This window comes from Alternaria rosae, assembly GCF_020736505.1.
Source record: "Alternaria rosae strain MPI-PUGE-AT-0040 chromosome Unknown BKA58scaffold_7, whole genome shotgun sequence".
Taxonomy (NCBI): Eukaryota; Fungi; Ascomycota; class Dothideomycetes; order Pleosporales; family Pleosporaceae; genus Alternaria; species Alternaria rosae.
The window spans coordinates 1353200-1366188 of record NW_025763576.1 but is presented as its reverse complement, the minus strand read 5'-3'; the positions used below and the strand labels follow the sequence as shown (position 1 = coordinate 1366188).

The 12989-nt window shown below is 56.2% G+C and overlaps 4 protein-coding genes across 4 annotated transcripts; 3 read left to right on the top strand and 1 right to left on the bottom strand.

Moving 5' to 3' along the window:
• Positions 1 to 2718: 2718 nt before the first annotated feature.
• On the bottom strand, positions 2719 to 3563 carry BKA58DRAFT_403626 (uncharacterized protein; the record flags this gene model as incomplete). The annotated part of the gene is made up of 2 exons (XM_046171800.1): positions 2719 to 3408; positions 3543 to 3563. 2 exons carry the CDS (start codon positions 3561 to 3563, stop codon positions 2719 to 2721), a joined length of 711 nt encoding a protein of 236 aa, XP_046023436.1.
• Positions 3564 to 4032: 469 nt separating this feature from the next.
• On the top strand, positions 4033 to 5901 carry BKA58DRAFT_364439 (uncharacterized protein; the record flags this gene model as incomplete). The annotated part of the gene is made up of 1 exon (XM_046168848.1): positions 4033 to 5901. The coding sequence occupies one exon, from the start codon at positions 4033 to 4035 to the stop codon at positions 5899 to 5901; it is 1869 nt and encodes a 622-aa protein (XP_046023435.1).
• A 392-nt stretch (positions 5902 to 6293) lies between these two features.
• BKA58DRAFT_388615 (uncharacterized protein) lies at positions 6294 to 9849 on the top strand. Its single transcript, XM_046170673.1, has one exon. The coding sequence runs from the start codon at positions 6787 to 6789 to the stop codon at positions 9523 to 9525; it is 2739 nt and encodes a 912-aa protein (XP_046023434.1). The 5' UTR covers positions 6294 to 6786; the 3' UTR covers positions 9526 to 9849.
• A 782-nt stretch (positions 9850 to 10631) lies between these two features.
• On the top strand, positions 10632 to 12934 carry BKA58DRAFT_412850 (kinase-like domain-containing protein; the record flags this gene model as incomplete). The annotated part of the gene is made up of 2 exons (XM_046172377.1): positions 10632 to 11046; positions 11097 to 12934. 2 exons carry the CDS (start codon positions 10632 to 10634, stop codon positions 12932 to 12934), a joined length of 2253 nt encoding a protein of 750 aa, XP_046023433.1.
• Positions 12935 to 12989: the final 55 nt, after the last annotated feature.

The following is a 12989-nucleotide window of genomic DNA, read 5'->3' as shown; positions in this document are numbered from 1 at the left end:
ATTTCCAGGTGAGGTTAGACATCATTCTATCCAGGACCTGCATATGTCGCAGCGGGCGCGGGATGACCGAGCCGTTGTAGCCTTGCCGTTGGGCTGAGGTGTCAATAACGCTCTGTCGGGTGGGCTTGCACCAATAGCGCATGTACCATTAGGCTACCTTCTGGACATTACATTCCAGCTCTTGATCCAGAGGTTCACCGGTAATCCTTTTCGCGGGGGACAGCCAACTAGACAAGCGCGTTCTTGACCGTACTGTACGGGCCAGCCTGATATACGAGATGTGCCTTGGAATCAACCTTGGGACAGAAGGCATGTGTCAACGAGTCATGTTAGAGTGGAGCATCGTGAGAACAACAACAGAGTTGCAAGAAAAGCGAAGACTTCATCCAGTCGACCAGCGATCTTGAAAGCGGGGGAAAAGGACTAGAGATGGGGCAAGCAGTAGTAGTCCATGGGTGCTGTAAAACAGAAATGCGGTCGGCGTAAAGCTCTCTAGACCTGTTCGGGTAAGCTCAAACTGCGTACCTGCACCTCATTCGTCAGATCCGGACAGTCACGTGTGGCTCAAGGATGTGTTGACCGCTCTGCAATCTCATACATCATAGCTTGTTACTCTTGAACGTTCCTTGACGAGGAAGCGAAGTTCAAGTATAGTTTCGGTTGCGCGTTTGTTCGGTGCAGCTTGCGACCTTCCTCATGCCGACCCCAATGCCCGGCTCTGCCGGTGCGGCATCCTCCACCATCCTGCGCATATTGTCCCAACGCATGCAGATCTCGATGTCAGAGTGTGGTGTATTTCCTGAGTCCTAGACGTATGTGCAAAACAATAGAGATTTTCGATGAATACGCGACTTGCCAACAAATGTCGCCTCGTTTGAGAAAGCATAAGCGGACAAGAAGAAAGTCTGCTGCGTTGGACTGTTCAATTTTCGTAGGACTAGTTCGCAGTACTATAGTCTTTGACAAATACAGCTCGAAGGATTGCGGACCGATTCCATCGCCCTGCAGTCGTCTCCGCAACTTGACAAGAGCGGAGCTTCGGTCGGCCTCATTATGATGGAAGGGCCTTGGAGGAGTTCTTTGCCAATGCGGAGCGTTATGAACGGGTTACGTCTAGCGGCAGCGTGCCGCGGATGCTCGGGACGTATCTGGTATTGTATCACCGATCAAGGATTTGAAGCTCTTCAGCTGTGGTGTGGAACGTTTTCGTTTCAAACTTAGTGGTTAACTCGAAAGAGCAACTATGGCTTGATCGATGGGAGGAATTGCGAGTACATGGCTTCCCGCTCCATCCTTCACCTAGTTGAGGCGTTTGAGGAGTGAGGCTGAACAGTCTTTCCCCACAGCTCGAGTATGTTCACGTAAGCTGGAACGAGAATACCAAGGGTGATCGCCCTTAGTTAGGATCCGCTCGTGGGCCACGATCGGTAAAGCGTGGTGCAACACCAAGATCGATCCCTTTCGTACGGCCCGTCTGAGGTCAAGATGAGTTAGTTCACTCTCGGCTACACAACCTTCCGGTATTTGCGCTAAGCCCATTCCCAATTTCATGGCTTAGCCGCCAATGGGTCAACATAACAATCAGATCGAAGTCAAGACTCAAGCCAAGCCCATTCTTAGGGAACGTATCACATACAATGTAAAGCCAAAGGTCAGATTATTCACCGTTACCAGACTACTGACGGCTTTGACATCTCCAGCCTACACAGTTCATCAAATACACTCTGCCGTTGGCGAAAAAGGTGGCTCTCAGTCTTGGGAAGGACTTGGGAGGAGCTCTGGTTCTCAGCAGTACCACTGGCAGGTATCCTGCATACTCGATACGACGTATCATCCGACCACTCGACATTGTCTTCATGGAAACTCCTTCTTGTTCACCCTGACAGCTGCTAGAGCCGTCAGTCAACCTCTTTCTGCTTCGCCGAGACAGCTTCCCGTTGCTCTTTAGCAATCGGTCTACGAGGTTGTGTGTTTCAGTAGTAGTACAAATTTACCTATAATGGCATTCTTGGTAGACCATGTGCAGACAGTCGCCGTCCTTGGTAGGAATCCAGAAGCTCCGTATGTTGTGAGGCAACGGTATATGCTTGGCATGACCTCTGGCTCTCATTCTGAAATTGACGTTCACGATCAGCATGTAATGCTGTCAAGTGAAGTGGTTTGGCCCAATGATGGACCAGCGATGGCAATATCCTAGCTTTCTCCATGTGCTGTACATGTGGCGGGAATCAAAGTCGCTCATACAAAAGAGGAAGGTAGATAGTGAGGGCGATCCGGCGAATCTCGTCGACGGGTGTTGCTCGCAATGCAAAGTGTGGCGAGATCATCGTGTGGCGGCTGTGGCGTAGCAGCAAGGGTTGCTTTTTGACAGGTGTGGGCCATCCCGGCTTGTCTACATCGAGGACCGAGGTGTGGAAGCTTCCCAGTGGTGGCCGAATCGAATCGACGACTGGCAACGACCATGAGCGTCAACGGTGAAGTTGGATGCGATAACCTGTTTTGCGTTGCGGGCGGGTATCCAAGCCGGACGTACCTGACGATCGATACGCGGTCTTCGATGCGTGGACCCATGGTGGTCGTACCGAGCAAATAAGGCGCGGCGCACATGGCAAACAAGGTCTGGTGAGAAATGACGCATGCCACGGTGGCTGAACAGAGGGGCGCCGTTGGTAGGACGGCAAGAAAGTCGAGAGCAGCAGTCTAGGCTGGCAGACAACTTCAGCCTGTAGGGTATGGATCGGCGGGCGCTGGCGGCGAGTCGTCTCGTTGGAGCAACACTCGGCTGGTTTGGAGTATCGGCAAGAACGGGTAGGCTTGGGGAAGCAGCGAGCGGTAGAGGCAGGATGGGCTGCGCCACCACACCGGCTCAATGCTCGTCGTGCAGTCTAGCCCGACACAGGCTGGGAGCATTGGCACGCTCAGCTCAGGTGTGCGCGCCGTCGCGGAGTCGCCATGGCAGAATCTTCCTGCGAGGGCTGGACGGGGGCGGCGAGCAGGTGCGCGAGACGAGGCTCGCGGGGCGTGTGGCGTCGACGTGTCTCGTGTTGCGACGCAGTTGTTTGGAGAGGCACGTCTTGGATGTTTGGCGGTGGGTCGTTGCAGTGCAGCGTGGTTGGCCGCGGCGATACACAGCCCCAAAAGGCTTGCGTTGTTCCGTTGAAGCCGCCGCGCTGCTCTGAGGCTACCTCTTGTCTGCTGCCGAAGTCCCAAGTCCCATCGCCGGACTGTCTTCTCGTCTCCTCCAAGTGTCTGCACCCATCGCGCGCTCCATTGCACGGCAGCCGCTCGAGACTGAAGCGCCGCCGCAACCAAGTCCCGTGACTGTCTTGCCAGCGTCCAGCGTCGCCGTCTTTGAGCGCACGCCGCACGCCCGCACGCCCGCACGCCAGCCTGCTTACTTAGCCCGGACTGGAACCATCATCAGCCACAAGAGTGTCCAACGGGTCCCTCGTCATCGGCACCTTGACTACCAGACGACCTGCACCCTACGACCCTGCGACCGCTTAGTTGCACCACGTCAAGCATCGCGATTCTGCTCCCACGTCCGCCTGCACGTCGCACATCGTGCCGACTGAAGACCCCTCCTCCACGGCCACGCCTCATTTATCGGCTTCCTGGAGCCCTTGTAGCGTTGCGCTCGCCGTCGCCAGCGCCTCTTCACCAGCCCTCCTCGCGCAGCCGCCGTGCTTGCGCGTCCCTTGGTACTCGTCTGCTCGGAGAATAGCCAGCAGATCGCCTTGGTTGGCCCGAGCCGCAATTTGCGACTGAGGGCACATGCGAGCAATCTAACGTCCGTCAATTGCGAAGCTGGCGCTTTCCACGGCCCAAATCTATCTGGAGTGTTGGTAGACGACGGCCATCTGCGCCCTCACCAGAGGCTGCATCGATCCACAGGTTAGCCGACCCATGCATGCGCACCCACTCCATCTGAATAGTCGAGACGGGTGACGCGCATGCTGTCATTGGAAAGAAAGAAGCCATGCTGACCCATCGTAAAGATACGCTCATTGAACCGTCTTGCCTCTCCACACCATGGCTGCCTCGACGCGAGCAATCACGCCGACGCCTACCGGCCCATTCACCACCCACAATGGGCCTAATACCCCGGGTTCTACCGCGCGCAATGCCAACGGCGGAGCGACCTTTGGCACCCATCTCACAAAGTCTCCCGGCGGCTTGTCGCCTCGACTCTCGCCCCAGCCGCTCACCGGGGCCGCCGCCATCGCTGATGAGCGCCGCTTCCGCGAACAATCCGCGAGGCAGACGAGCCCCAATCCCGCTGTCGCCGCGCTGCAAAGTTTGAATGGCACTGTCCAGTCCATGAGCCAACCTTCAGACGCTCCGCAACAGTCGGCGCCGATAAGCAACAAGGCTGACAAGACGACGAAGCCGCTCATCATCCCTGACCAGATCAACGTCACGGGCGACAGCATGCAAACGAGCCCCGTCAGCCTCTCGAGTTTTGGCGATGGCGACGCGCCCAACGCGCCGGGTGCTTCTGCTGCGGAAGGTGCTGCCACCGGCAATACAGGCCGGGAAGGCGCGCACCAGCAGCAACCACAGCAGCACCACCACCAACATCACCACCAGCTCATCGCACCGAATCCCGGAGACAACCCAGGCAACCGCGCCTTTACGTTTCCTGGGCCTTTGCCCCCGGAGCCGGATCCACGTGCCCCGGCTCGCCAAATGAGCCTGCCTGGATACGGCCAGAATACGCCCAAATCGCCTTCCACCAAGCGTCACAAGTGCCCATACTGCTCTACGGATTTCACTCGCCACCATAACCTCAAGAGCCATCTACTGACCCACAGTCAAGAAAAGCCTTATGAATGTCCTACGTGCCAGGCGCGTTTCCGTCGTTTGCATGATCTGAAACGTCATACGAAACTCCACACTGGCGAGCGTCCGCACACGTGCTACAAATGTGGCCGCAGGTTCGCACGTGGCGATGCGCTTGCGCGACACAATAAGGGTCAGGGTGGCTGTGCGGGCCGCCGCTCTAGCTTCGGCATGGATGACGATCTCGGAGACAAAGGCGACGAGGGCATGGACGGTGTCATCTACACTGGCGAGCCTGATGGTGAGGGCGATGAAGATGAAGACGGTAGTCGGCGAGTCAGTGAGCCGGCACGCAAGCGACAAAACACTGGGAACTCTACCCAAGGTTCGTATTCTCACCATTCCAGCACATACCCGCCTATTGCTGCGAATCGAAGCTCGAGCAGCCAGAACAACTTGCGCCCTTATTACCCAGGGTCTTCTGCGCAGCCGACTAACGTCTCGCCCAAAGCAGCTCCCACCAGCATCTCGTCGATCCAGAACGCAAATACGCAGTCCAATGTCTTCGCCCAAGGTGGCATGACGGAGAGTCCCAGGCCGTTATCGCCAGGGCAGCAGGAACAGCATCGCCTGGGGGCGCCTGAAAATGGTCTCCCAGGCTCGCGATCCCCCAGTCTGTCGCATCACTTGCATCAGCAGTCAAACTACACTCGCGGGCGGGGGACACCTCCTGTTGGTTTAGCTCCGCCCAGCACAAGCAGCGGGCCTCACCTGCCATCTCTCCCTGGGCTCAGTCCCATGCCCCCTAAGCAGGGCTCTCAAGGCGGCAAAAGCAATGGACCTAGTATGCTGCAACATCAGACCATGGCTGCTCCTGGTAGCAGCTCGCAGCCGGGCAGCATGTCAAGCCACGGTGGAAGCGGCGGTAGCATGCGCGAAGTCATGGGCAGCCAGGTCGATGTGTGGCAGTACGTTCGCGATATAGAGTCTCGCATGGCGAGAATGGAAAAGGAACACAACGATAAGATCGCCACGCTGCAGAACGAGATTACCACGCTCCGGGCCCAGTTGGCTCAGCAGCATGTCAACAACACGCAAGCCCACCAACAGGCTCAATAGCGTGAATGATGACGTTGCTGCTGCATGTTGTCGCTGTGGTAAGGCTTGCACTGCTTTTTGTGCTTGGTTAACGGAGGCGTTTTACGGAGTACAAAACCCAAGATTGAGCAACAGAGAGATTTCGGGCTTCTACATGGATCAACATACGTCAAGGATCACGACGAGCATGTTACAATGATACCCCATGCTAAGATTACTCGCGGTGTTTGGCATTTCCCTACCCTATTCTCCGGTTACTACCCTTCACACCTGTATATTAGACTAGTCACCATCATGTCAATGTTTCTTTGCTAGAAGGTTCCCCGTGACGGTGATGACTTGCAGATCTTGGAGATGTGACGTGACCTGCCACGCCAGCAAAGCGTGTGAAGCCACGCGCCCAGCATCTTCCTGGCAGTGCGGGTAGCACAATGGACGAAGTCGAAGAACAAGGCAGTTGCTGTTATTGCTGCATCGCATGCTAAAGCGATGCCGTGCATGAACCAGTTCCCACAGGCAGTCGTTGCCATGGTGTTGCAGCAGTGGTGATCCATGGGTGAGGGTGGGTAAGAAAGACCCTTCGAGCTAGACAGGTGCTAAGGATAGCCCGCAGTCAACACTGCGCCCAGTCCCGAGCCCGCTCCACTTGGCTGCTACACGTCAGAGTACTACAACCCAAAACTCCCCCTACAACGCACCCAAGACAGTAAACCCCTCACCGCACCCTGCCCTGATTTGTGTAGATGGATGGCGAGCTGCTGTCCTGATAGGCGCACCCGCGCAAAGTGCCCGCATCCGACGCCCAATTGAAGCTGCCCATAGCCGCGCTGGTGATCGCACCCGCAGAAGCCCGTTCAGCGTCCCGGCCCACAGTCACACCAACGAGCTCCACGCCGCCTCTTCGCCATGGAGACTTCGTCCAACTCGCACCGCCGCCGCAGCAAGAAGGACCCAGACCGCGAGCGCAGCACCCACCGCTCCAAGGACAAGGATAGGGATCGCGAGCGCCATAAGAGCACCCGCTCCCGCAAAACCCGCTCGTCGGCATCCAAGGAAGACGACGCTGAAAACCCGCCGCTGCCCAGACGCCCTTCGACGGACCGTGTGCGCAACTCGACTTCCACTTCGACCTTGTCGTCGTCGCAAACGTCCAAGTCGCACAAGATGGCCGTCGTGCCCGAGATGGGACGCCGCGGCTCGTTGGGCTCCGACAACACATCGAGGATCAGCTTGCCCTACCCGTCGCACTCCAAAACATACGCCAAAGAGAGCATCTATTCCCGCGATGGTGTAGAGAAGAGGAAGTCGACCTCGACGCCAGAGGCCACAGATGGTGAGGCCTCGCCAGGCAGGGACGGCGAGCGGCCAGTCGCACCGCATCCACCAAACCGAGCACCACCCCCGCCCCCACCGCGAGCACCACCGAGTCCCCCGCTTACTGCGACCACAGGCGCAGATCTTAGGAAGACGGCCAGTGCCAACAGCATGCGAAGGAAGGACCCCGACATGATCGCGAGAGAGATGGAGGAGGGTCGCCAAAGCGTAGACAGCGGCACGCGCATGACTTCGACGGCAGGCCCGCGGATCGCGTCGCGCTCCAGCGTCAGAGACGAGGATACATTCGACGGCACAGACCTCACCTCTACCACTGGATCGCAGCCTAGCACCATCCGTGCCAAGTCTCCACAATTGGCGACGAGAACAAGGACCGTGAGTCCATCCAACGCTCGGCCCCCAGGTAGGACATCGACCCCGGGCAGAACGTCGACACCAAGCAGGACGTCAACACCTGTCAAGATGAAGACGAGAGCGCCCTCAGAGTATACACTCGACTCAGACGCCACTTCAGTTGTCCAAGATCATAACTCTCACTACCGCAGTCAATCACCCCCGCGTTCCGATGTCTCGCCTTCTTCTGTGGTCGATTCATCACCACGTACACCTACCCAGCACTCTGTTCTTCCCTCTGTTGTATCTTCTGTCAAGGATGGGCCGCCCATGATCGAGGTTATGACAGACCCCATGTCGCGCACACAATCGGTAGATCCTAGCTATGCTCAGTCCCCAATGACCCCACCACCCCCGCCTCCTCCTCCCGCCATGATGGAAGCTCCTCGCGTCGACTACCTGCTCCAGAATGGCGGTCTGGCCAAAGCCATCCCGCGAAGTCTACTGGCGGCTATTGATGGAGTTCCAGCCTCTGCCTATTCTCAGTACACCACACCCAGGCTATCTGGAGCACAAGCCCACGATGTCCGATCTTTCTTCAAGCCTCTGCAGAATGTACTTAACAGCTACAACACCGTCATGGACACAAGCGGATCTTTGGCGGTAGCCACCGGTTATCGTTCGGTTGCGCGGCGTCTTCTCGATCGTCTCGAGAACGTTTTTGCTCGCAACATATCTTCGGAGCATTGCCAGTGCATGATGTGCTTCGAGCAGTCAGTTGTGGAAGATTCTGCAGGTGTCAACTGGGGAGAAATCTTAGAATTAGTGTCCGGACGTTGCGAATTGCCGACTTGGCCACCCTATGAGCAAGGTGCCGAGCCTGGACTGGGCATATCGTCTGATCTTGAAGCACCGTGCCAGCGTATTGACGTTGATGTACCTGAGCAATACCGCGAGCATTACGAGAAGCAGTCGAAGAAGACCAAAGTTGCCGTGCAGTCTTGGTTATCAGACCAACAAGACGGTGTCCCCGAAGACGCTGACGACGAAACGTTGACTTTCATCATGCTCACCCGATTGGAACAGCCACAACGACCACTCTTCTATGCACTCTTATGGGGATTGGACAAGCTCCCAAATCCTCGCACGCAAAAGCCGGACAGTGGGACGCCGCCGTACTTGGCAAAAGCCGGTTTGGCGCTACAGCGTCTATATCGACTCTACACTCCACCGCGCGACCAACTGGTAGTCATGTATCTCATCCGCCATCCAGACATGCACAACATGCTTGCTACCTTGGCAGCTGTGACCAAACACGAATGGGAGATTCTCGTCTCTGGACGCTTCGATGGCTTCCTTTGGTCAGGCGTCGATGACCTGCCTGATATGAACACGACACCTCCCCGGTCAGGCTCACGAGCAGGACAGGTCCGACCTGGCGATGGACCGCAACGATTCGCATCACCGGTACCACCGAACCGGTACGGCAGCTTCAGCCCAAGTCCGTACTCTCGACCAGGATCTGCCCGCCCCGGGTCTGTCCGTCCACCCGGCGGAGCCCCTGTGCAGATCGATGAAGAGACCGAGCTTGCCGTGCTTGCCGAAATCGAGCGCGAGATCTATCTTGGTATGGAGGCTATGGAGGACGCATTTGAACAGCTCCACAACCAAGCCGAGACCGTGCGCCGTCGTCTGCGAGAGCGAGCCGCAGGATTATCTATGGTGGCGCAGCAGCGTAGAGGTGCTGGCATGGGTGGCATTGAAGTCAGGTCTGATACGCCAGCCAACATGCGCGACCCCGATGAAGGAATCGATGATTTGAGAAGCGAGGTTGGACCGGATGACTCGGCCAGCAACGTCAGCAACAACCGGAGGAGAAAAGCACACCGTGCACGTGAACGGAGAACACCAGCACCCGTGGAAGAAGAGAGCGAGGAGGATGTAGCGCTTGCTGAGAGGATACGCAGACGTTTCTAAGCTAATCAGCGGGTTATTGGAACACTTGCATTCGCGTTGGAGTCTGTTTGCGGCGTTTGATATTCTTTATTACTTGGGAACCATGGCTGATACGATTTATGGCTTCCTAACGGCCGAGATATATGGATACCCAGTTTGTGAGTGCGGAGATGGACAGGATACGATTTCTTCCATTGTGGTGTGGCCGCGGAGCAGTGGAACGTATACCATTTACTAGGATTATATTTACAATGACGTCACATGTATTTATTTTAACATGCTCATTGGCTCTGCAGTACGAGTGAGTTTCCGTTGTGAGGAATACGAATACTAGGTTTGCAACGGAGCAGATGGCGAAACTTGAGGCTGTTGCTGGTGCTCCAATCATCTTAGCCTGTCCGACAGGCGATGAGACGCATAGCAGCAGACAACCCCGCGCAACCACGTTAGAAGCCCTCCAGAAGTTTGTGTGACGCGACTCATTGGCGAAGATGGTAGGACACGATAGCAGAAGGATGCTTGCGTGCATTTGATGCGATGTCGATGGTGGTAAGTATACGAGATTTGTTGCTTTTGTCGGGGAGCTCATTAGTCGAACGCGACGCATCCCTGCACGTTGACGCGCCGGACATGCATGTCCCTCTATGACAACAGAGCGCGAGCGGGACAGTAAACAGGCCAACTCTCGCTCGGGCGGCCCATACAACAAGCCCAACTCGCCGTGTCTGGGGTTTCTGGCTCGACTGCACCTGCCTCCCGATTCGAGCAGCTGCCCACCTGTTCTCGCTCCGCTGCGACCCCCGCCATTCGCTGTTGCCCTCGCAATTGGGTGTTTACGAAACAAGCGCTCTTTGGTAGGTGCAGACGACATCGCCTTGTTTGGCGGTGGAATACCACGGTCTGCGTCTCTTGCCCTGATACTGACGCCTTTCTTCACCAGATCCGGCTACCAGTCTGCTCGATCCGCTCACCGACCACCCCCGTCGCTGTCGAACCGAGTCCCTCGCTTTACCCCAGGAACCGCGCATGCGCATATCCTCAATCCGCTCGTCTTAATCGCATTTTTGCTCTAGAATCAATCCATCTCAACATACAACCCTCGACGCCCCCGGTGCAAGGTTGCGCACATGGCCGAACTAGGCGCGAACGAGTCGGTCGATCCGAACACCCTCTACACCAAGCAGGAATGCATAGGCGGTGGTAGCTTTGGCAAGGTCTACAAAGGCCTTGACCGACGGACAGGCCACACAGTCGCTATCAAGGTCATCGACGTCGAGAATGCCGAAGACGAGGTTGACGACATTATGGGTGAGATCATGATCCTCTCCGGCATGAACTCGCCATACGTCACAAAGTACTACGGCTCCTTTCTAGCCGGCTCTGACCTGTGGATCGTCATGGAGTTCTGCTCAGGCGGAAGCTGCGCAGATTTGATGAAGCCAGGCCAGATAGCAGAGGCTGAGATTGCAGTCATACTGAAGGAACTATTGATGGGCTTGACATATCTCCACGACGACCACAAGCTGCATAGAGACATCAAAGGTACGCCCACTGGGCCGGCTGTATGCGGGAGAAGACTAATGTGATAACAGCGGCAAATATCCTGGTCAGCGCAAATGGCCAAGTCAAGCTTGCTGACTTTGGCGTCTCTGGACAACTATCGGCGACCATGACGAAGAAGAACACATTTGTTGGAACGCCCTTCTGGATGGCCCCCGAGGTGATTAAGCAATCTGGCTACGATGGCAAGGCCGATATCTGGTCTCTAGGTATTACCGCGCTGGAACTGGCAAACGGCGAGCCTCCATATGCCGACATTCACCCAATGAAGGTCCTCTTCCTCATTCCAAAAAACCCACCACCAACACTACAGGGCAACTTCTCACCCGCTTTCAAAGAGTTTGTCGAACTCTGCCTGAGAAAGGACCCTAAGGAGCGTCCGAGTGCAAAGCAGCTTCTACAGACAAACTTCATCCGAAAGGCTGGTAAGCCCGCCCGTCTGCAAGAGCTCATCTCCAGATATCAGGACTGGAAGGTCAGATATCCGAAAGAAGCAGCCGAGTCAGAAGACGAAGCCACTCCAGTAAAGAGAAAGGAGCCTGTCAACGAAGACCTTTGGGATTTTGGAACTGTGCGGCCAACAGGAGGTGGCCGAGGGCCGGCGCTCGCCCCAATGAACGATGCGGGTGCCAATGCGAGGAACCCTTCGCCACAACGCAAGCCTGTTACACAGAACAGCGGTGGCTACGGCGATGAGAACGACGACACCCTCCGGCAACCACCTTCGCCGACTAAACGCTTAGCACCACTGCAAACACAAGGCTCACCCGGTTCTGTGAGGACGGCTGCTCGGGTACCGCTGCCAGCATCACCAGAGAAAAGATCAGCTCCTTCATTCCCTCAACCAGCCCCAGAGCTTCCACGAAAGTCCCCTGTGCCTGGCCTTTTCCAGCCTCCACCCAACAGAGGGCTAGTCACACCAACAAAACCACAGACCCCGCAACAGCCGAGGCGACAAACACCACTACAGCACACTTATGATGATTTCGTACAGCGGGAGATTGCTGCGGAAATGAGGAGCGTGGAAGTAACACCACAACAGCGTGTTCCAACTCCAAGCCGCGCTTCGGTTCTACCGCAGATGACTATACCCGAAATACCGCCTTTTCGTGGACAGTCTGCAAGTCCTGCTCAAAGCAGTTCGCAAAGCCAAGCACCGAAGCCGTTACAAAGTCCTATTCGAGTGCAACAACAAGCACCGACCCCGGCGCAGGTTCAAAAGCCTCTACCGCCCCTAGTCGGTCAGCAAGGACTACCATCTCTGGCAGGGCAAAAGCCACTTCCACCAACACAACAGTCGTTCACATCTTTCAGCCCAAGTTCTGCGTCCCGGCCTGACTCATCGTCATCATCGAACGACCCATTTGGCAGTCCAATGTCCTCAAATTGGCAGTCACAGCCAAGACAGCAACAAGTCGCTCAGTCACCCCCTCCTCCTCCACCACACGTCACCAAGCCTTCGCCCATGTCCCGCGGCTCCTTTGGTAGACCCAAGCCGACGTCGAATCATCCCAGCCTCGTTCAAACGCAAGGTTCTCCAGCTGCGCCCGTCGAGATCACAGCACTCAGCGGTGTGGTGATACCAGCCCTTGAGGCTGCACTGTCTCGTCGTGCCTATCATCTTAGCGTTAGGAACAAGCAAGAATCGGCTCGGTCGCTGGATGATGCGCAGGGTTTCATTGAGCGCAGACGGCAAAGGCAAGAATGCCATGAAAAGGTCACTCGCCTAGTCAATGAAATAAAGGGTAAATTTGAGGAGTTGGATCACTGGGACGAGAAAGGAGAGGTGGGCATGGGTGGAGAGGTCGCAGGCTTCTTGGAGGGTTTCCTTGAGGAGGTGCTCGTCCGCGTTGAACCAGCAGACGATTGAAAATGCTTGCAGTATTGGTGTTGAATATGGCGCTTATGCATACAGGAAAGCCTGT